This window comes from Pan paniscus, chromosome 12 (assembly GCF_029289425.2).
Source record: "Pan paniscus chromosome 12, NHGRI_mPanPan1-v2.0_pri, whole genome shotgun sequence".
Lineage (NCBI taxonomy): Eukaryota > Metazoa > Chordata > Mammalia > Primates > Hominidae > Pan > Pan paniscus.
In genome coordinates this window covers 58340346-58365379 of record NC_073261.2, presented here as the reverse complement: position 1 = coordinate 58365379, position 25034 = coordinate 58340346, and the positions used below count along the sequence as shown (strand labels likewise).

The following is a 25034-nucleotide window of genomic DNA, read 5'->3' as shown; positions in this document are numbered from 1 at the left end:
CATCTTCAATTTTCTTCAGTCATTTATTGCAGCTGCCAAACTGAAATGGTACACCTTAAAGGCAACACTAAACTGAAAAGCAAATAATAAAAGAGTCTCTTAAATGTTTCATTTATAAAAGCTTATTTTTCCCCCATCAAATTTTGTATACTGTCTGAAATATATCACTTTACAAAACTGACATCTTGCATACAGTTATTCTGCTATGATAGATTTGCTAAACATCAAGGCTAATTGTGGGGAGAGGGAGTAAAAACCAGCATCTCGTTTCAACCTTTTAAGAACAGATGACTAACACAGAGCTGGTGGCTTTAGGTTTCTAGCTGGGCAGGGAGTTGGGAGATATAAAGTTAAAAATTAAACCTCAATTGCCAATAGCTATCACTATAGCTCTCTCTTTTCTGAACACTTCACTAATCTTTCTGGCTGTGTGAAAAATCATGCCATAATCTCAGACTTCTTGAGGGAATAATAAAAAGTTATGCCATAAATAAGCACTTTAAAAAAGCACATCAAGTCAGAGGGTGGCTATTCTAAAGAGTAGTCTATGGCTGTACACCCACTTTGATAGGAAAATGAATATGCAAACCAAAAAACATTCAAATCATTTTCTTGAAAGCCCGCTAACAGGTAATATAATAGCAAATTATTCAAATGAAACAAATCTACAGAATTCCATTATAAAATCCTGTATACTTTCTGCCAACATAATTGTTAATGACAACTATAAAATGCTAATATATGAACAAAATATGGCTTGTATTTCCAAAACTGGAGAGTTTTAGATCACAATATAGGGAAAGATAAATGTTTATATTTGTAAATTATGTTCACGTCACATTGATATAAAATACGTTGCTACCAAGATCATTCAGGAAAAGAGCCACTGAATTTATCTGAGCAGGTTTTCTAACTATGCTATGAAGGCAGAAAATGAGACACCAGTGCTTTTTCTTCCCTTTAGATACCAAATTTAGCTATTACATGAGGCTGAGTCACTGTTCACATCTTTCTCAGTTAATGTCACTTTGCAAAGCCGAATTTCTGGTAACTTATTGAATAAAATTATAATTTAACTGTATGATAAACTGAGTGATTCCTAAAGTATCTTTTTCTCCAGTGACCTACTTAAGAACAAAGTATTTACATTAAATACACTGTCCATTTTTGAAGTCTTTCCTGCACTTCTGGTCAATTTTAAATACCTTATTTAGAAATAATGCCAATCCATTTCTAATTGCTAAGTAGAAGGATTTTTTAATCTACAGGGTATCTTAAAACTAATCAACCTGACATAACTTCCTAATTCCAGGAATGTAACATAATTCAAGCTTCAATTTTTCACTTAACATATTCTGTTTTACTAAAAGGATTTCCCACCTTACAACTATAAACAAGAAAAAATTTGTACTTAAAATAATATTAAAATGCAAGATCTCATTATTTAGTATAAGATTAATAGACTATAATTCTAATCTTAAAAATATCTATAGATGCAACTTCTCCAACCTGTTAATTCCCAAAGAGATTAATAAAAGATGTAATTAACATCTAAACTTAGAGCAGACTATCATGTGGAACAAACTATGTTAACAAGAACTGCACCACAGTCAAATAGATCAACCACACACATCACCCTTTATGGTTCTGAATAAGGTTAATGAGCACAATTTGTCATAAATTTTCCCATAACTCTGAGAAACTGAATTGAATAAAAAGACTATTTTTTTCTTAACACCTTATAAAAATAGGATAAAGGCCGTAGTTATCGTCTTTGGAACGTTGCACCTAGCACTGTATCTGGCAATATAAATGTCATTAAGTATATTTGTCAAAAGAATAAACAAACAACAAGCAAATAAGCAACCCAATGCACTACAGCCATTCAGCTCCTTATTACGTGCTAAGTATTTAAAATTATGCATAATAAAATGGAATATACTCAAACTTTTATTTCTACCTAATAAACAATGAAAGAATTACTCACTTAAGAGTTACACAATTTAACAGAACGTAGAGGTGCACTTTCATAAACCAATAACTTAGCTAAAACCAATAATGATTTTCTGCAATTGTATAACATTTTTCATTTAAGCTGTTTTTCTTTTATGAAATTAGAAAATATACAGAAATCCAAATACATTTCTTTGCAATAAATAACACACAGACAGGTACACTACACTTGATCTTAACAGTAACACATTTCTCTCACAAAGAGGTTATTTTTAAAAATAGCTAGAAATTTGGAGACAAAGGCAAAAAAAGGAGTAAAATAACTATAAATGTTCATTAATGTTCTTCCACTTCAAAAACTGTCTGACATCAGAGCCAGAAAAGACCTTCTGCGTCTATCAGTGACTTCCTCTTCATGTGTCATAGAAAGAGTTCAACATGCTTTACAAAATCCATTACATTTTAAGACCATTTCCAATATCTGCTATCATAAATCAAGAAATCCATTTATTCAAGGTTACTTATGGAGAATTAATCACACAGAAAATTTTAACAACTCCTTTTTCAAAAATTAAAGTACTTTACTATACTTGGCATTCCTACACATAATGATATGGATTCAAACACTGAAAGCATTAAGGGCATATAATTAAAATTCATGGGCTTAGACATTTAAAAAAAGGTTTACTATGTAGTACTCTCTGTAACTAATATTCCAGAAAAATAAACCACAATACAAACACAATGTAATCTCCTTTGGACTTCTCATCTGCTTAAGTGGCATTAGGTAACGTAAGAAGTTGTTCCAAAACACTTGTATGTACTTGATACAGCCTCAAAAACATGAAATAAAAAAAATCTGAAAAAAAATGAGATGAAAAGAACTGTGGACACCATGCATCAGGAACAAAAACTCAAGAATTTCTCTATTTGTGATGACTTCTAAAACCTATCTTCCTAATTTGGAAGGCAAATTTACTCAAAAGATAAAAATACACTGGTCAGTTATACAACATTTTCAGCCTTTATTGAGAGTACAGTCATCATGCCAAAATTCATCCATCAATATACAACCTTATTTCCCATCTAAAGTTAATGAGAATGTATTTTATTTTAAATGGGACATAGAGGCAACATGCCAAGAATTAAAGTACAACCATAAAGTTTTAGTTTCACACTTTGAATATCAACAAAGCAGTAATTCCTAAAATCATGAAAACATGATAAAGTATCTATACAGAAAAAAATGAACATTTAAGTCATTTCACGCTTTCTTAATATCATATAATGAAAACAGATGTACCTATAATTTCAGCCTACAGATAGCATACTTCATAAGGTCATTATTCATTTAAAATAGTACAAATGTTTACAAAGAACATTTCACTTAAATTTCACAGCTGCTTATAAAATGGTACTTGCAAGACTGACCTATATAAAGAAATAAGAGTCTCATCAAGAGATGGTAAATTATAAATATATAATATATCACAATGTTAAAATCCTCAGTGCAAATCAATAAAGATAATGATCTTTGGAGAGGAAAGTATTTAGCTTTACATATTTACTGTGAATTTACATATTAATAAGAAACACATTTAAACCTTGCCCTGCCACAGAATTATTTTGCGGGGGAGGGGGGGGGAAGATGTACTTTTTGAATATGTGTACATCAAAACCAAAAAGTTAACTTTTACTTTTTCCTTTATTGGCAACTTTTGATGCATTTTTCGGTTTTGGTTCCCAGAGGGCATTTTTTACAAATCTTGAAGCTGCACCTCTGTCCAGCTTGCCAGCCTTTTTCTTGTCTGTTATTTCCTTGACTCTGTTCATATATACTCTGATTCTTTCCTTAAAGATAAAAAACAAAGGCAATAGATTTACTAAGCTATTCGCCACCACTGAATTTTATTATACTGTACACCTTGGTTAAATTCAACATATACGTATTTATTGCCTATTAAAGTGCATGGTGCTAGGAAATGCAAATGAACAGGATAAATATGCTCCCTGCTTGCCTGGAGTTCATAGTCGGAGGGTGGGGAAAGACAGATGTTAAAAAGTCATTTCAGAAGTCTTCTGTTTCCAAAGAGTTAGAATCACACTAAGACATTACTCCAGAAATAAACATTGAATTGAAAGTTTCTAGGTGGTTATACATTTTTGAAAAACACCATTAACATAAATCTACATATTAACTGTTTTGTATCTAAAGTAAAAAACCGGAGCTTTCATATACTTGCAAAATACAAACTAAATTCTCCTGAAATTTTTCTAAACAGGAAATACATGAGGTAGTACTTAACTATCTTTTCACATTACCATCTAGTGTAACAATTAGGGAGAATGAAAATACAAATTATTCAATTTTATAATTTTGGTAAGTACATGAAATTTTCTAATAAAATATACAGTTCTAATCAGACTTTACAAGGTGAGAAACATAATATGTTGCTGTACCACTGTGAATCTTCTGAGACAATTAATCAGCATAAATGGCTATCTTACGCTTCAAATGGAGAAATAAAGTTGATGACAGCCATAAAACAGCAGAGTAAAAGACTGATCACTGCTTAAAAACAAGCTTTATTAAAATAATCAACATAGTTAATGCAAAATCTTAAAATGTTTTCATTGTGAAAGACTGGCAACTCTGCTCCACACTCTCTAGTGACGCCCCATTTCTGTCTGAATAAAAAAGCACAGTGCTTATGATGGTGGATACTAGCTGCAGCACACACACACCAACCTGCCTTGGGGTCTTTGCCCTGCTTATTCCTCTGCCTAGAAGGATATTTCCTCAATTACCCATACGGCCACTTCCTCTCTTCCTTCCATTCTACTCAAATGTTAACCTTGTCATTGAGGCCCTGACTTCAGCATTTAAAACTGCAGTCCTATCCAAGCACTCCAGTCCCCCTTACCCCACTCTTTTTCTTTGTTCCCATAACTTTCCAACATACTACATATTCATATATATTTCTTATTTGTTTACTTTATTATTTGTCTCCCTCCATTAGATACAGTCTGGTGTCTGCCACAAGGGCAGGGATCAGCATTACTCACAGAGGAATCATCTCTCACTTGGAAATAATGCCTAGCTCCCAGTAAGCACTCAAATATTTGTTGAATGAGTAAACTGACTTTTCCCATTTGTGATACATATGGCAAATAAGTTTCCTATCATACACTAAGTCTGTGATCAATTAGTAACATCTACACAAGGTCAGAAAAGGGGAACAGGTTCTGTAATCCCAGCACTTCGGGAGGCCGAGGCGGGCAGATCACGAGGTCAGGAGATCGAGACCATCCTGGCTAACATGGTGAAACCCCGTCTCTACTAAAAATACAAAAAATTAGCCGGGTGTGGTGGCAGGCGCCTGTAATTCCAGCTACTCGGGAGGCTGAGGCAGGAGAATGGTGTGAACCCGGGAGGTGGAGCTTGCAGTGAGCCAAGATCACGACACTGCACTCCAGCCTGGGCGACAGAGCAAGACTCCATCTCAAAAAAAGAAAAAGAAAAAAGGAAGAGGTTTATGCATGCTTTTTATTCACCAACCCTTATCTAGAATATTAATGTACTACTTCAAAAGTAGATTCTGAGGTAGAAAGAAAACAAATGACCTTGTCCTTTCACAAAGACAGTATCAAGTACTCCAAACAACTTCATGTTAATGGAAAAAAGAGAAATTGTATGTAAAGTCTATATTAGGAAGTTGAAAACAGATGATACAAGCCATCATTTTAAAGGTTTAAAGCCGTATCACTGGTCAAACCAAGATCTGCATATCATATTGCTTTATACTTTTGCTTTAAATATTTTTCACAATTGTTTTATTTAAAAATAAATTTATTTTCCCCCCCAAGAACTTTAAAATAAGGAAATGTCTTAGACTACATGTTGAAAAACTGAAGACAACAGATCTGGCTTACTCATTTTTAAAAAGTAAAGGACCAAGTGCTTTACTAAGTTGTAAATAACATACATATCAACTACCCTAAAACTTGAGAACAAGAATACAATGTCAAGTGTATTTCATATCTATATTTGCCTTATATTTTATAAACACAAAGAATCAATTTATTAATATTCTTATTCATAAAACCAAGTCAAGAAGGTAACTATAAGTTTGATTTCTAATTTTTCTCTTCAAATTGAATGATTTAATTTTTGAAGTCAGCAAAAACTCCAAGATACCAGACCTTATATACTGTACTTATACATCTAAATGGAATACAAAGACAAACCTAGAAGATTTATTACAGGTTGTAAATATGTCTAATGCAGAATTACTGGACAGTACACATACAGCTGGTGCCAAAAAAGCTTTTAGCTTTGTTGCTGAACTGGATTCTTTACTGCTGAGAAAATGAATTAATGGAGGAATTGAAAAGGTGGGAGGGAGAAACTTTCCCGTCTTTGCTAGTAAATCAACTAGAATATACTTTTAAGAACTGTACAGAAGTTTAAAAAAAAAAAGTAGTTCTAGAGATAAACAGGATTTCAAGAATTTATAAGAAAAATAATACCTAAGTTATAAATAATTACTAGAATCGTAACATTTTCCCATTCCGAGATTTATATAATATATGGAATACCAATTATCTGAAAAAGGTGAGAGAAAAAAAAACCCAAAGATAATAAGGTCTGGCTCACTTTCATAATTTCAACTCGAATTCTGCTCTCCCTAATTTGTGTGACAAAGGTAGTGTGACAAACCTCAGGAATACAACAACAAACACATAAAATAAAAAGAAATTAAAATCTTACCAATTCCTGTTTTACTGGATGTTCCTTAGGATTAACTCCTTGGGTTGCCAAATAAACTACAAGAGAAAAATTTCATGGAATAAAATGGTGAATGTATTAATTTAAAACATTCCAATTAAAGAAACTAGTTATTCACAAAAAAGGAAAGTCCTACAAACAATTAAACTTTAAATTATTCAATTTCCACGTAATACTAAATCTATGTGTGGCTCACTGGCATCCAGATTTAAAAATAAGTATCTATTAAAAGTGTTATGAAGTATAATTGTATATAAATTGTTAGCATTTTAAAAATAAATCATCTTTCACACAAGAAGTAATTTGCTTTCTAATTAATTCCAAAGTAACACACATACCCCAAAACATTGAATTTAATGTGTATGCAGAAACCAAATCCACTTTTGCTTGTTCAAGTGGATCCAACTGTTAAAAAAGAAAGAGAGAGGGAAAGAGAGAAAGTGAGACAGAAAAAAAATACACAAACTTTGAACACCATCTGATAACATTTTAGACTTTTACCAAGTACAGTGTATCAAAGAAGTTTTTTTCACTTCATATAATCCAATAACCAAATGATCTGAAAATAATTTGTAAAAAGAAGTTTTCTTAATGAGTGACTTTTGTCCACAAATTTTCACCTTAGGGTATCATCTTTAGTTAGACAAGGAAAGTGTATAACCCAAGAAAAATTCTTTTGAATTATTTTAATTTCGGGAGTTACGATCTGGGCTTTGTAAGTCAAAAGTAATTTATCAATATAAACATTGTACATGATGCATTTATGTATAAGAAGCAGGCTTAGGCAATACCAAACACAGAAGAAACATAATGAGATTTGTTTTAGACCGTCAAAGTCAATTTACTGTTTTTGTCCTATAGGGTTTCCAGAAACCCTGATAACATCATTGTAATACTTAAAAGGTCAAAGATAGAGTCTGTCAAAAAGAATACTGTGAGTGCTCCTTTTTTTTCCAAAACCAAGTTAAAAACATAGTTAGGAGGTATTTCCTAAGGCTGGAGTTTTGTTTTGTTTTGTTTCCCCCCTAAAAATACCCAAACACTAATAAAATTGAAATAAAGGGGAAAAGGGGCATAGGTCATTAATCTGTTTCTTCTTCCACATGTTTCATAAAATAGCATTCTGTTTTATGAAATTCATTTTTAGGAAATTACATTTTTAAAATACCTTCTGCAACAACTCATTTCTAGAAACAGACATCATGGTCTTCAGCATCTCATCCACAGCACCAATGGAATTCTCAAACGCTGACAAATACTCGTGAATTTCTACTGGATAGTCTTCATTAATTTCTTCACCTGCCATTATGGCTGACTGGAAAAAATTAAATTCTTTGAATTCGTATTAGAGACAGAGCTTGTTCTTTAGTTTACAAAAAAAAAAAATCAATAGGTCATATCATGTATTTCAAAGGCACTAAGAGTTAAAACCCGAAGACAAATCTTTTTAAAATTTAATTCTAGATTAACTACATTCCAATTTGTCCCCTTCTTAAGTTTCTTGGGGGGCTGTGGAAGAAGAATCAACCAAAGCCCACTAATGCTATGCACACCAAACCCTCAACATTTTTGTTTTGTTTTGTTTTGAGATGGGGTCTCCCTCTGTCGCCCAGGATAGTGCAATCACCACTCACTGCAACTTCCGCCTGCTGGGCCCAAGCGATCCTCCCACCTCAGCCTCCTGGGTAGCTGGGACTACAGGCCCATTGCCACCATGCCCAGGTAATTTTTTTGTATTTTTAAAGAACTTTTACAGAACTAAAGACATGATGACCAAACATGAGATAGCAATAATCAAAATCCTACATTTTAAAAACTGTTGAATTAGCAAAGCAATTAAAGTTTGATAAATAGATCCCCTAATGATTGCTGAAGAAATGGTAAGCAAAGCACTTTTTTTAGAAAAACATGTATTTTAGTCCTTCTAAATATAGGTGTTGATCTAGGAGCATGTTATATTCAACTAAAAAAGTAAAAATCTTAGGTCTAAAATACGTATCACAGAAATCATTTTTCAAGCCTATATATATTTATATTCCTTAAGCTTCTTTAAAATATTAATAAGAAATCCAAAGAGTCTATAAATCATATAAAGCCCATAAGCAGAAAAGAGGAAACTTGGGGGAAATAAACAATATGGTTTTCATTTGTGCTAGTGCATACTCTGACAGCCCATACTTTAAAAATTCACCTATATCAATGTATTACTAAAGTATCTAAGTCCAAATTTTAGAAGCAATTCCAAGCCATAGGTAACATCTCTAGAATAAAAAAAAATTTTTTTATATTAACAGAAATACCTCCTTTATCACATAGGTAAGGAGAACAGCATGAATGTGTATGACAGCAAATAGCATTGCAGAATGGAAGTAAAGAGACTTGAGCTTTCTGTCTTGATCACTGACTTTGTCACCTGAGATAAATCATTGAATCTCTCTTGGCCTCAAAGTCCTCATCCATAAAATAAGGCAGCTGGTCTAATGATCTGTAAAGTTCCTTATAGTTCTAAATGTTATGATTACTTTTAAGTTTGAAAAGTACTATTTAAATATTTAGTGACAACATATCAACATTTTTTCTGAATGAGTATATTCCACTGAGACATTTGGTTTCATTAAAAAAATAAAGTGAAGTCTATCTATTACTACTTGAGTTGTGAAGTTACTATCCAACTACTGTGCAACCAGCAATTAAGGCAATAAGAAAACAAAACTACACAGAAAAGAACTGATTTCCAATTTCAAAAGGTTAACTGAAAATATGCATTTGCCGCTCATCCCTCCCCAAATCCCTACAATATGACAGATGAAATAGAAAAACATGAAAATAAAAATGCTGGAAACCAAGAAAAGCACAGATCTACCAGCAGACTTCAACAGTAGAAACTGTGTAAGCTAAAGAGCAAATTGGGCTGGACACGGTGGCTCACGCTATAATCCCAGCACTTTTGGGAGGCTGAGGCAGGTGGATCTCCTGAGGTCAGGAGTTCGAGACCAGCCTGGCCAACATAGTGAAACCCCATCTCTACTAAAAATACAAAAATTAGCCAGGCGTGGTGGCGCACGCCTGTAATCCCAGCTACTTGGGAGTCTGAGGCAGGAGAACTGCTTGAACCTGGGAGGTGGAGGTTGCAGTGAGCCAAGATTGTGCCACTACACTTCAGCCTGGGCAACAGAGTTAGACTGTCTCTCAAAAAAAAAAAAAAATAGAGCAAATGGGATCAGCCTGCAAACAGGAAACAAAGCCAAGAAACCTTACAAACAAAAGAGAATAAGAATTTAGAAATAACTCCAAGAACAGAGCCATAAGCGCTGAAAATAGCTAACCTAATCTCCAGATCTGTGAAAGGACAGCTCCAGCATTTATTGCCTAGATAAAGGTATAAGTATAGGGATACACTGCAAAGAAGACTTGGTTATTTTCTCACTTTATGTAGAATTTTGAACCAATAAATTTGAAAATGTAAATGAAAACAATGATGTTCTTGGGAAGATATCAATTACCAAAACTAAAAAGAAGTACATAAACCATACAGATCATTAAGCACAGAAAAAGAATTACACAGTAGTCAAAGACCTACCCTACAAAGAGGTTCTAGTCCTAGATTTTACAGGTAATTTCTTTCAAATCTTCAAGAAACAGTTAACTCCTATGGTATTTAGCTGTTTAAGAATACAGAGAAAGATGGAAAACCTTTTTCATAACATACACAAAAATAAACTCCAAATGAATTAAAAATGTAAACGTATAAACAGATTATATCAAATATTTACATCATCTAAATGAAACCCAAATGCTATAAAAGGAAATGGCTGACAAACTTAACTACATAAAAACATTTTTGAAAAGTCGTACATGGTAAAAGGATACCATAAGCAAAGTTAAAAGGCAAGAGACAGCCAGGAGAAAGTATCTGACAAAATATCACAAAGAATTAGATAGACTAAATAAACAGTTCCTAGAAAGCAGTAAAACAAATTAAAATAATGAAGATATCATCAACTATCAGATTGGCAATAATTTTAAAGATTAAGAATGTTCAGTGTTAGAAAGGGTATACACTGAAAGTGGAATATAAATTGGTACAGGTTTTTAAAATGCACATACCCTTTGACTCAGGAAATCCTTTTAAGAATCTAGCCTATAAAAATCCTTGCACATGTGCATATAAATTAAAATGTCCTCCTCAAACTTGTCTCTAAACTTCCTCCAGTTTGTCATGTATCAAACTGTCCCTCTGCTGGACTATTACCCATAAGTTTAAATGTTTTATTTCTCCATCTAAGAAAGAAACCAAAAAAAAAAAAAATTTCTTGACTTCATATCACCCCCCAGCTAAGGCCCCATTTTCTCTCTTTTACAACAAACTCCCCAAAAGAGGTGCTTATACTAACAGTCTCTAATTCCTTTCCTTCCATCCTTTCTCAAATCTCCTACAAACATACCTTACTTTTCTCTCAAAATTGCACTTGGCAAGGTCACCCACACTACCACATGGTTAAATTCAATGGTCAATTCTCAGTTCTCCTTGAGTGACACTGTTGACTCCCTTCTCTTGGTTTTCTCCGTTTCCTTTCTATCTCACTGGCTCCTTTCTTGGTCTCTTCGATGCATCCTTCTCACATCCTCAGCCCCTTAACCAAGTTTGAAGTGCCCAGAGGCTGTTCCTGACTGTCTTCTCTAATTTACTCCCAGGTAAACTGAGGGTTTTAAATTGCTTTAGTAAACTGAAGACTCCAACATTTGTTTCTCCAAACCTGACCTCTCCATTGAACTTCATATTTACATTTCCAGCTGCATATTCAATATCTCTGGTTGGATGTCTAATAAATTCTCAAACAGAACGTGCCCAAAGCCAAATTCCTAACCTTGCCTACTGCAGTTTTCATCATTTCATTTCACGGCAACTTCAACTTTCCTATTGTTCAGTCCCAAAATTTCAGAGTGATCCTTGACTACTCTCTCTCACTTCATCTTTAATACACGCCCAGAATCTAGCCATGTCCTACCACCTCTACTGCTACTATCCTGGTCCAAACCACGAAACCACTATCCTGGTCCAAACCATGCCTGAATGCCCTCCTAAATAGCCTTCTTGCTTCTGGCCAAAGTCTATTATCAAGAATACAGAGAGACCATTCAAAATGTAAATAAGATTATGCCATGCTTCTGCTCAGAAACTTCCAAAGGCTTGCCACCTCATTCGACATAAGACAAAAATCCTTACAGTGGGCCCGGCATGGTGGCTCATACCTGTAAACCCAGCACTTTGGGAGGCCAAGGCAGGAGGACAGCTTGAGCCCAGGAGTTCGAGACCAACCTGGGCAACATGGCAAGACCCCATATCTATAATTAAAATACATATTTATAGGCTGGGTGCAGTGGCTTATGCCTGTAATCCCAGCACTCTGGGAGGTCAAGATGGAAGGACTGTTTGAACCTAGGAGTTCAAGACCAACTTGGGCAACACAGCGAGACCCCAACTCTATTTTTAAAATCAAAAAATAATAAATATTTATCTTTTAAAAATCCTTACAGTGGGTTCAAAAAGCTCAACACAATTTGTCCTGACTCCCCGTCACCTTCTGTGACTTCATCTCCCACTCTCCCTTGCTTATTTCATTCCAGCCACATTGTTCTTCCCCCACGACATCAGGCACATGCCTACCTCCCTTTGGGCTTCTCTCCTTCCTAGAATACTCTATTCCTCTCTTCCTCCCTTACCAACACCTTCAGAGCTCATTATGTTACCTTCACCAGATCTCCACTCAAATGTCATCTATTGGTATCTCACTCTTAACCACCCCATTTTAAAATGCACACCCCTCCCCTTCACTCCCTATCTCCTCCCCAACCTTACACTCCTCAATATCAACTAACATATTTATTTGTTGCCGGTCTACCGCCAAAAGGCAACTGCATGGGAGCAGGAATTTTTGTGATCTGTTCACAAGCACTGCCTGTCAATACATTTGTTGAAATAAACTATAACAAAATATTGGAAATAATCTAGATATTCATCGACAGGGAAACAGTTAAATGAATTACACCATATTCATCCTTGAAAATATTACATGTCTTCTAAAAATAAAGAAGTAAATCTACATATAGAGACACACAATGAGAAGGAAAAAGTCAGAGAACAGAGAACATTATATATAACACATAATGTGCCTAATATATGGCATTTGGTTTTTTAAAAAAAATTGTATATACATACACGTAGAAAAAGGTCTGGAAAGAGCATACAAAAAATAGACATTTTCTCTGAAAAGAGACAAGGATTAGGGAATAGGTTCAAAGCAGACTCATTTTTTTAACTCTTCATTCTTCATTGTTTACATTTCAAAAAGCACATATTGAATTTTTAATAAAAAACACTTAAATAAAGGCACTTAATAAAGTATTTTGGCTCTTAACAAATACTGCATGTATTTTTAAAAAACACAAAAAGGTCTTTATTTAAATGTGAATTTTTTCATCAAATTTTCCTATTAGAAAATATTTCCTTTCTTCAGAAGAACATAGTAGAGATTTTTCCTGCAATTATTCCCTGTCCCTAAGCCCCAACAAACAAGCAGTTATTTATTGTTAGAACAGGTTAGGGTGAACACTGAAAGCAAGGTAGTAAGTAAGAATAACTGCCCTCATTAAATCTGAACTGAGCCACTTGCCTTTTCCCTAACTAAAAAAATAAAGGCAAGGGGGACTAAAAAATAAAGGCTCTTCTCTTATGAGAAATTCCTCTTAATTCAATTGATTTCTACTAACATTTTATATAGGCAGTTGCTGAGTATTTATTCCTTCCACAGAAAAAGCACAGAAATTTCCCTCTGTCCCCTTAGCTACTCTGACCCCAGGATCAAGCAGTGACTCTACGGTATCAGCAGCAAACTCTTGAATAGCACTGATTATGTGCCAGGCACTACTCTAAGCATTCCACACGCACTTGTTCATCTAAACCTCACAGATGAAGAAACTGAGCCAAATGAAGTTAAAGAACATGCCTAAAGTTGTACATGTTAAAATTTCCAAAGAAGAAAAGAACTCACCCAGCTCTGCTCCTCACCCTCCTCCCGGGTTCTATAGGTACTCCTTGCCCTTCCACATACTCCTTCTAAAACACTGGCTGCAGAGGTAGAGACAGACGGAGAGGGCACGAGAAAACTTGCTTCTCTTCACCACTCAGTAAGGTGTGGCTGAGACTGAGTACCTGGGTTGCGGGGATGCTGCCCAGTAACCCCAACAGATGTTACTGCCACTCAGTCCTTCCTCTCACTGGTTATACAGAAGCCAAAGTACATACAGAACTGAAGTCATCAGCTACCTCTTTCCTTTAATTCTCCACTTCAGGGTGGCCGATCCAGGCAGAAACCTGGGAGGCACCCCAAATCCAATCAGTCCTGTCAATATGGCTCCCTTAATCTCCTTACACCACAAGCTTTCCTCTATTCTCACTGACTAGATTATTTCAACAGCCTTTGAGTAGTGTCCCTATTATCAATTTTTCTCCACTCCCAGTTTTAGATTACAAAATATGCTTTAAACAGTCTGGTCATGGTACTCCTCTGTTTAAAATTCTGCAACAGTTCCCTACCACATGGAAGACAGTTCCAAACCCCTCAGCATAGATGCAAGGCCCATTATGATGTGGCCCTTGCTTGTCTGCCTAACCTCATCTTTCATGGCTCCCCTCTTCCAATCCTAGAGCTGTGGCCATGATGGCAGTTTTCCAAATGTGCCATGCTCTCTCACTCTCAACTTTCACCTGTGTGATTCTCTAAGCCTGAAATGCCCTTCCAACTCCACTTTTTTCAAACACTGCTTATCTTTGGAGGTAAAAAATAGGTTCCAGTTCGGCCAGTGAAGACTTCTCTGCATGCTCTCCTTCTATGCTCTCTGTCTGGACAAATATAACAACTATAAGCTGTCATGTCACTTAAAACACTATCTCTTAATGTATTTTTATTTACTTGACTTCTCCTTTGACTATATGCTCCTTGAAGGGCTATGTCATATTCATGTTGTATCCCCAGTGGCTGACACACAAGGTGACTATAACTCTCAATTTGCCCAAGACAGTTCCACCTTATGCCTGTTGTTTCAGCTTGCCATCAACTCAGCTCCTTTCTTTCTCAGAAGTCCCAGTTTGAACAAAAAATTATATGGCTACCCTAAACAATGCAAGTTCTCTGACCCTTACTACCGCTTCCCATCCCATTTAGCTGGAGAACAGAAGCATCAGAGGAGTTACCCTTTGCACCAGTCAGGTTTCAACTAGAGAAGCAGAACCAGTAGGAGATATATATTAAGAGAGCTATGGCAAGAAACTGGTTTACATAGGGCAGGCTATCAAGGGAGGAACTCATGCTTGAACTCTTGGCTACTAGCTGAAATTGCTGTCTACAAGTGGAATTTCTTCTTTTTTTGGCAGGGAAACCTCAGCTCTGCTTCTAAAGCCTTTCAACTGATTGAATCAGGCCCACCCAGATGATCTAGAATAATCTCCCTTACTTAATTGATTATGGATTTTAATCATAGCTTCAAAATACTTTCACAGCAACACCTACATTCATGTTTGACTGAATATCTGGGGGCTACAGCCAAACCAAGTTGAAACATTAAAAAGACAATCACAGCCAGACACCATGGCTCACATCTGTAATTCCAACACTTTGGGAGACTGACAGGAGGATCACTTGAGCCCAGGAGTTCAAGATCAACCTGGGAAACACAGACAGACCCATCTCTAAAAAAAATATATATATTTTTAATTAGCTGGGCGTGATGGCATACACCAGTAGTCCTAGCTACTCAGGAGGCTGAGGTGAGAGAATCACTTGAGTCTAGGAGTTCGAGACTGCAGTAAGTTATGATTACACTACTGCACTCCAGCCTGGGCAACAGAGCAAGGCCCACATCCTTTCTTTTTTTTTAAAAAAAAAAAAAAAAAAAAAAAAAAGACTATTGCACTAAGATGCATTCCTAGCATCACAAATATTGTTGCTCTGCCAATACTTTCCCACAACAAGCTTGTTATTTTGATTATCAGGTTCCCAAGTAACTGAACTAGACTTCAAATTCTAGCTAACAAATGTAGAAGAAATGACAACTTAAAAAAGATTCACGACTTTGCAACGCCTAATGAAATTGTAGTTTTAGTCAATGACCACCAACAGATCACTAAAAGTAGGTGAGATGCACATATTATGAACCTCCTGATGTGAGGCAATATAACATACATAGCACCATCTGCAAAGCATTCCCAACTCCCAAAAAAGCTGAATCTGAACAATTAAGCCTACAGAGCTAACTTCCATTTTATAGGAAATACAAAGGATAGAGGAACAAATTACCACCACAAGAAAGCAAACAAATATGGAGTGAGAAATACAGTACTCTACAGGACAACTGACCAGGTTTCTATAACAAGTCAACGGCATGAAGCAAAAAAAAAAAAAAGTGGGGGAAGAAAAACAGAGGAAGAAGAGATTTAAGAGATGTAACAACCAAATGAAATACACAGACCTTGTTTGGATCTTGATTCAAATAAACCAAGTGTAAAAAGATAGTTCTGTGAGAAAGAAATCTGAACATGGACAAAGTATTAGATGACACCAACAAATTATTGATAATTCTGTCATCTATGATAATAGCAATACAGTTATATAAGAAAACTTCCCTGTCTTTTGAGGATGCACACTGAAGTATAGAGGGGTAAAATTATGTAACATTTTGAATTTGCTTAAAAAAAAAGTAGCCTCCACAAATTATTACAACTTTGAGAGCAAAGATAAGAACCTATGTACATTATTTCTATAGTGAAATTAGATAGCTAACTCACAAACTAGCTTTTAGAATACAACTCCGTTCATATATAGGAGAATAACTAAAGAGAAGGTGTCGTCTAGAATATTTAAGCAGCTCCATTACATCTCATTTCAATTCCAAATATAACTGGGGTGAGGGGGAGGAAGGTTACTGGGTGCTCACTACATCTGTGATAGTTGCTGAACATATAGTCTCAAATGAAGTTTGTATTACTAACATTTCCAACAAAAGGCTCACATTCTAGAGTGTCTATTTATTTCAAGAGTATCACAAAAATCCTTTTTTTTTTTTTTTTTTTTTGAGACAGAATCTTGCTCTCTCGCCCAAGCTGGAGTACAGTGGCTCAATCTCAGCTCAACGCGACCTCTGCCTCCCAAGTTCAAGCAATTCTCCTGCCTTTTACAGGTGCGTGCCACCATGCCCAGCTAATTTTTGTATTTTTTTAGGAGAGACAGGGTTTCACCATGTTGGCCAGGCTGTCTCAAAATCCTGACCTTGTGATCTGCCCACCTCAGCCTCCCAAAGTGCTGGGATTACAGGTGTGAGCCATCGAGCCCAGCAAATTCCCTTCTTTAAAAAAAAAATCCTAATTTCTTGTATTTTTACCTGGCCCTTAAAAATGTAGGCAAAATAAACAAATAAACAAACACCCAAGACTAATGTCAAATAAAAAACTAAAAAAAGACATATGCAACACAAAGATTTTTTAAAGCCTCTATGAATCAATTTAACAATAACAAAAAAAGTACACACAACCCAAAAGAAAAATAAGCAAGAAAATCAACAGTTCACAAATAATCCAGATGACGAATAAGCATAAAGAAAGCTACTCAGCCTTACTGATAATTAAGGAAACATAGATCGCTAAAATACGATGCCATTTTCATCTGTCAAATAGGGAAAAATTAAAAAGATTAATAGTACTAAAATGGACAAAGGTGAGCTGAGAACAGCCTCCCATTCACTATTAGTCAGGGTATAAATTAGTTTAGCATTTTTGTGAGGTAATCTGCACTATGCTTCAAAATCACATATGTACACGTGCTTTGACCTAGCAATTTTACTTCTCAAAGTATATTTTAACGCAAGATAATGTTTAAGGACTTCCACTGCAATGATCTTTAAAATAGTAAACTTTAAAACAGAACAACCCACACATCCATTATTAGAACCTGGTTAAATAAATTATGATATGCCCACCTATTAAAATACTCTGCAGTAGTGAAAAGGTACGAGGTACAGCTTAGAAAGATTCCTAAGCTATATTAAGTGAACAAAAGTTGAAGAACAGCATGTATAATACATCCTATTTATTTATTTATTTATTTATTTATTTGAGTCAAAGTTTCGTTCTTGTTGCCCAGGCTGGAGTGCAGTGGTGCGATCTCAACTCACTGCAACCTCCCCTACTGGGTTCAAGTGATTCTCCTGCCTCAGCCTCCCAAGTAGCTGGGATTACAGGCGTCCACCACACCTTGCCTTTTTTTTTTTTTTTTTTTTTTTTTTCTGTATTTTTAGTAGAGATGAGGTTTCACCATGTTGGCCAGGCTGGTCTCAAACTCCTGATCTCAGGTGATCTGCCTGCCTCAGCCTCCCACAGTGCTGGGATTAGAGGCGTGAGCCACCACGCCCAGCTCATCCCATTTATTTTGAAGAAAAAAAGATATATGAATGTGGAGGCATATTTGTATGGTATATGCATGTAAGTTTTCTTAAAGGATCCAAAAGAAGCTGTTAACTGTGGTCACTTCTGGGAAACAAAAAGCAAGAAAGTGAAGAAGTACATTTTGTTACACTCTCTGAATTACAATTTTTAAAGAATAAAATATGTAACATATTATAGTAATACTTAAGTTTATAAATAAAAACTTCAATCATCTCAAATTTTGAAATTTACTTCATTCTCAAACATACCAGATAAAAATGTCATTTCCCCCTACTTAGCAGCAACAACTAAACCTATATTCTTTACCACTGTTACATTCAAAGAACCATATAAATGTGTTTTCTACACCTAAATTGTCTAGCCACCAGGTGGCTATTTTCCTCTATTCTCATGGTACAAAAGCCTCCTCTGGCCTGCTTGCTACATGGCCATACCTCCCAGTCAACTGGTTTAAAGATGCTTTTGCAAGTTCTCATCTTCTCTTTCTGCCCCCAGCCAACCATTCTAGCTCTAGGCCTACTGAACATTCATTCCTAACGAAATTCACAAAAGACATAAATTAATGCTACCCAACCTCAACAGGTCCTCTGTCAGTTGCCTGACAGTTCCATTATTTATCCCTGATACCTCCTCAGCACTTATTGCAAAATGTCATGTAAATGAGTAATATTTACTGAGCATTTACCACATGCCAGACACTAAGGACTCTCTTATTCAATAGATATTTAATTAGCCTCTATGATAGGCAGCCCTGATACTTGGAAGATAACAGTGAGCAAAAACTTGCCTGCTCTGCACTTACTGTTTAGTGTGGATGATAGACATTAATCAAAGAATCACAGAAATATAAAATAACAACAGTAATATGAAGAAATAAATCATGCTATGAGACTATAAACTAGTGTACATGACAATCTGAGGGAAGACAGAATGCTTCCTCAAGAAAGCACTCGATGACAGAGATGAATTAAGCAGACAAAAACTGTAGTGCGGGCGGAGAGAGTTCTCACAACTCTACGACTGGGCACTAATATTAGCTTCACTTTACAGATGGCACAACAGAAACAGGTCACAGGGCTGGTAAGTGGTAAAGCTCGGCAGAATGGAACTCAAATCGAATGGAGGAGGAACATCCCTCATAAATCCCATCAGTGGATTCGTGTGGGATGCTCTCTGGACAAAATCTTTAATACAACATATAAGGTTTGTTCCTCCCTGAAAATCTATTCCTCTAACCCTTCCAGCCTTAACTCCCATCTTTACCCTATTCCCCAACATCACACTCAACTTCTGTTCCTGTCACTACTCCACGTGACTAGAATCTCCAATTTCCTTAGCAACGTTCAGCAGGCCTGGAGCTACCGAACATGGGGCATTAGCAAGTGGCCACAGAGGAAAGAAGACTGACAAAAGCATCTTTAAAACAGCTAACTGGGAGATGTGACCATGAAGGAAGGGAATTGAGGTCCTGTCATAGTCCTTTCCCTCTACTTGGAATACCCGTGTTCCTCCGTTTTGCACTGCTATGCAGGAATACCTGAGGCTAGGTAATTTATAAAGAAAAGAGGTTAGATTTGGCTCCCAGTTCTGCAGGCTACACAAGAAGCATAGTGTCAGCATCTGCTTTTGGTGAGATAAAGGGGGAGCAGACATGTGACAGGGCAGGAGAAATGGCAATAGAGGAGCTTCCATGTTCTTTTAAACAACCGGCTCTAGGAGTGAACTAATAGAGTGAGAACTCAACTCATTACCTCAAGGACAAACCAAAACATTCAATCTGCCTCCATGACCCGAATATCTCCCACTAGGCCTACCTCCAACACTGGAAGTGACATTTCAACAAGAGATTTGGAGGAGACACACACCCAAATCATATCAACCTCCTCTTCATAAGAGTCTCCATTTTCTTGGCCTAGTGAAACTTATCAATCCTTTAAAACCCACCTCAAATGCTCCCTCCTCTATAAAGGTGTCCATACCTCCCAAACGAAAGTGGTCTCTTCTTCCTCTTTGCTCCCAAGGTCTCTGAATATAACTGTAATACAGTTATCACACTAGTGTGCAACTATCTGCTTGACTTAACATTATCACATATCTATCAATAACACTCCTTAAGTTCTTGATAAATCCAAAGGTGTCAATCTTCATTTCACCTGATCCATCAGCTGCACCTGACAAAACTGAACATACTACTCTACTGTAAATTCTACAACACCAGACTCAAAATTGTCCTTGTCCCTCACTGGCTGCTCAGTCTGTCTCATTTGGTGGTTATTCCTCATTTTCCCAACTTGTTAATGTTAAAATGCCTAAGGACTCAGGCCTTGTGCCCCTTCTCTTTTCTGTCTACATTTACTCCTTTAACGACTGTCTCCGGTCTCACAACTTTAAATACCATCTGTTCACTGAAAATTCCCAAACGTCTGTTTCCAGCAATGACCACTCTGAAGTCCATAATGAACATATTCAACTGCCTACTCAACATCTCCACTTAGATGACTAACAGACATCACAAACTTATCATGTCCTTAACTGAACTCCGAATCTTCCCACAAACCTGCCCCTCCCACAGTTTTCTACTTCTCAGTTAATGGCAATTCCCTTCTTCTAGTTGCTCAAGCCCCAAACTTTGACAATAACCTTATTCTTACAATTCACTTTCAATCTGTAAGCAATTCTGTTTGCTTTTCCTAGAAAATACATCTAAAATTAAACTGCTTCTCCACCTTCACTTCTTTCCAGCCAGTTAAGATGTTATCATCTCATCTGAACTACAACACCTCCGTGATTAGTCTCCTGGTTTTCACCTACCCCACCCCACAGCAAACTATTCTTAAACACAGCAGCCAGAGAAGATTCTATTAAAACGTGAGTCAGGCTGGGCGCAGTGACTGACGCCTGTAATCCCAGCACTTTAGGGGGCTGAGACAGGTGGATCACCTGAGGTCAGGAGTTCGAGACCAGCCTGGCCAACACGGTGAAACCCTAACTCTACTGAAAATACAAAAAATTAGCTGGGCATGGCGATGGGTGCCTGTAATCCCAGCTACTCCGGAGGCTGAGGCAGGAGAATCGTTGGAACCCAGGAGGCGGAGGTTGCAGTGAGCCGAGATTGTGCCACTGCACTCCAGCCTGAGCAACAGAGTGAGACTCCGAAAGAAAAGAGGGGCGAGATGGGGTGGGGCAGGGCGGGCAAGGGCAGGGCAGGGCAGGAAAGGAAACAAAAGAAACAAAAGACAATAAAGTAAAATAAAGTAAAATAAAATAAAATAAAACAAACCTAAGTCAGATCATGTCACTCCTCTGCTCCTACCTTTCCATTGGTTATTTACTCACTGGGCTATTGCTCAAGGCAAGATTCATGTCGAGGCACATTTTGAACTCCACATCACTAACATAATGTCTTGTCATGTATTAGTTAGTTAGCAACTATTTGTTTACTAACTAAAACCAATCAAAGTAACCTAAGACCTAATTTTGGAAACTCTTAATATCAGATTACAGTTTGAGCTTACAGATACTAGAAAGTCACCACATGGATCCAAACAAACATACAATAATGTACATTCCAGGGCTCTTCCCATCTCTACACCAAATAATTATACACAGTTATGAACTAAGCCAAAGAACAAATCCAACATGATTGTTTTTTGGAATTTGAGAGCCATTTGCTGTTGTTGCCCCAGAATTCTATTACTGTAATGAATTACTGTAATGACTTTTTCGCACTGCATTATCTTAGGAGAAAATAACAATGAAATGTACACACAAGTTCTCAATAAATATTGCTGTCTTGGGCAAACAGTGACTCCATGTTAGTGTGGTCTGTAACTCTCCTTCAGTCCCACAGTAAAATTCCTGAGTAAATATAGACTTCTTCCTTTTCTAAAAAATATATTAACATCTAAAAATAAATTTATCCCAAAGTCTAATAGGAGACTATATAAATTACGAGGATATTGCTCAAGATTGAGATGAACAATTACATTAAATTAAATTTACTTCTATTCAAAGTTTAATTCAAAGCATTTCCAAAATTACAGCAATCAGGCAGCGAAATTACCTTCCAAAACAATATGGAAGTTGATTATTACAATTATCTTATTTCTGAAATAACAGTATATAGGGTTGTTGCATAGATTAAATAAACTAGATAAAAGCCATTAGAACGGGGCCTGGCTCAGTTAGCACTCAATACATTAGATAGTATTTTACTAAAAGTGAAAATTATCAAATACTCTAATCCAATGTGAACTATTTAGAGCCATGCTTGAAGGGTCAACTCTTTGGAAACAGTAGCTGAGATAATACATATGAAGAGCCATTTGAAAAGGTAAAAGCAGTTAAGAAAAAAATTACATTACTTTTGAACTGTGATACATACAACACAGCTAACTGAAGGCAGCTGTAGTATCTTTTGACTGAGAATTTTATTTTGAAAAACCGTTATTCACACTTGTCATTATCTTTCAACAAAACAATGAGTTCTACCATTTCCACCAAACACAAACATTTCTCTGTACTTCAATTTTGTTTTTGAATCAAAAATACAGGGTTAAATAACTAAAAGTATAACTGGGTTGTTTGTAACACAAAGGATAAGTGCCTGAAGGGATGGATACCCCATTTTCCATGTGATTCTTACACATTGCATGCTTGTATCAAAACATCTCGTGTACCCCATAAATATATACACCTATGTACCCACAAAATTTTTAAATTTAATTTTTTAAAAAATCACGGTTAAGTCTTGGTTCAGTCTACCATCAGACAGTCCTAATAGGTTAATAAGTGGATAGCAAACATCTCATTGCGACAAATACATCTTTATCAAGCCAAAACTGAACTGCAGTCAGCAAACATGAGGACATTAAAGTTATTCTGAAACAAGTTTGAGTCACACTGCACTTATCCGGGTCATCAAGAAAAACTGCTCTCTTGGATTACCCACTACAGATTTCAGCTAAAGGTCGAAATTAGCCCACTATCTCAGATGAGCTAATACTGCAGCAGCAAGCAGTCTGTGAATGTGGATGATAAACGGAGCTAACACAGTAAAGTTACTCCCCTAGACGTTCCACTTTAGCCTCTCTCCCTAAGCAAGATTGAAAACAGCTGAAAATTGTGAAGACTTCAATGTTTTTTGATTTTTGTTTTTAATATCTTCGTCTTCCAAGATTTGAGAAGGGGGTGGTTAACAAACGAAGAAAAAGAGAGAGACCGGAGCAAAAGAGAGAAATGAGGGGCCGGGGTAAGCCAAAGCCTGCAAGCAGCCCCAAAACAAGCGGAAGTGGGGGACCTGCAACAATGCTGCCCTAACGAAGAGCTGTGAGAGACTGCATTCCTGGAAGGCTATGCAGCCAAACTCCGATTCTCTCAGTCTGCCCAGAGGATGACAGGGGAATCCCAGGAGAGGAAAAGCGGAGTTAAACAGGAGCAGGAGAAAAACTGAAACTACACCTTTGAAAAATACCTCACGGCCTTCTACTCCAGTCTCCCGGAAAGCGGTCGGGCAACGATGACGACAATGACGCGCCGGCTCTGCCCCCGCCACGAGCGGCGCTTTCCGATGATCTCACGCTGCTCGCCACGCCCCCTGCTCCTTCACTCTTCTCCAAAGGCAAATCTCATTTTGAGTAGCTCAGACCCATGTTGTGGGAGACGATTGCGGCGGCACTCGGAACCTTTGTCTACCTTTGTACCCGGCTAACACTTACCCCAAATACAGGTTGAGTGTATTTAACCAGGAAAAAAATCTTAGTTATCGAAACTTTGTTCGGGTTTTTACTTTCCCAGAAGCTTTTTTCAGGGCCCTCATTCTTTCTACCCTTTTATTGTCTGCCTCTAGATGAGCCTCTTAGAGCAGCTTCCCAGATTATCCGTGGGGAAGAACAGGTTCTTTATTAGATTATCCGTGGGGAAGAACGGGTTCTTTATTTTTCCAATCTGTCAGTAAAAGGTACTTCTATAAAATACAGTAGAAATGAATTAGTAGAAAAATGGGGAAAATATGTGCAAAATACAAGCCCAAATTTTTTATTAGTTTCAAATAAATGTAAAATTGCATTTCAATGTATGCAATCAGAACAAACATAATAGAAAATAAAGGCATTAACAGAAACTGTACATACTGTTCATTGAAAGTGTAGTATAAGCGATTGAGCATTGTCTTAACATTTGTAACTTGTCATTCCACGGCTGTAATTTGATAAAAAGTTATGCATGAAACAGTTGTCCATATATTAAATGCATGTAAAAGCATTTTGAACAAGCACCATGTATGTAATATTTAAAGTTTTGGGGGAGGTTCCAAAATGGCCGAATAGGAACAGCTCCAGTCTACAGCTCCCAGCATGAGCGACGCAGAAGATGGGTGATTTCTGCATTTCCAACTGAGGTACCGGGTTCATCTCAGTGGGGCTTCTCAGACACTGGGTGCAGCCCACAGAGCAGGGCGAGGCATGACCTCACCTGGGAAGCGCAAGGGATCAGGGAATTCCCTTTCTTAGCAAAGGGAAGCCATGATAGACGGTACCTGGAAAATTGGGACACTCCCACCCTAATACTGTGCTTTTCCAACAGTCTTAGCAAACGGCACACCAGAAGATTATATCCCGTGACTGGCTCAGAGGGTCCCACGCCCACGGAGCCTGGCTCACTGCTACCACAGCAGTCTGAGATCAAACTGCAAGGCAGCAGCGAGGCTGGGGGAGGGGCGTCTGCCATTGCTGAGGCTTAAGTAGATAAACAAAGTGGCCAGGAAGCTTGAACTGGGTGGAGCCCATCGCAGCTCAA

At 36.8% G+C, this 25034-nt stretch overlaps 1 protein-coding gene across 5 annotated transcripts; it reads right to left on the bottom strand.

Moving 5' to 3' along the window:
• Positions 1-2954: 2954 nt before the first annotated feature.
• On the bottom strand, positions 2955-23828 carry C1D (C1D nuclear receptor corepressor). Of its 5 annotated transcripts, none has more exons than XM_063594904.1 (5): positions 23700-23828; positions 7911-8057; positions 7081-7147; positions 6725-6780; positions 2955-5455 (listed from the first exon to the last, which is right to left on the bottom strand). In XM_063594904.1, the coding sequence occupies exons 2-5, from the start codon at positions 8046-8048 to the stop codon at positions 5294-5296; spliced, it is 423 nt and encodes a 140-aa protein (XP_063450974.1). In that variant the 5' UTR covers positions 8049-8057; positions 23700-23828; the 3' UTR covers positions 2955-5293. The 5 variants fall into 5 exon arrangements, with proteins under 5 accessions (XP_063450974.1, XP_008954575.1, XP_003830960.1 ...); XM_008956327.4 differs by having other exon boundaries at positions 2955-3804; XM_003830912.4 differs by having other exon boundaries at positions 2955-3804; positions 23713-23824.
• Positions 23829-25034: the final 1206 nt, after the last annotated feature.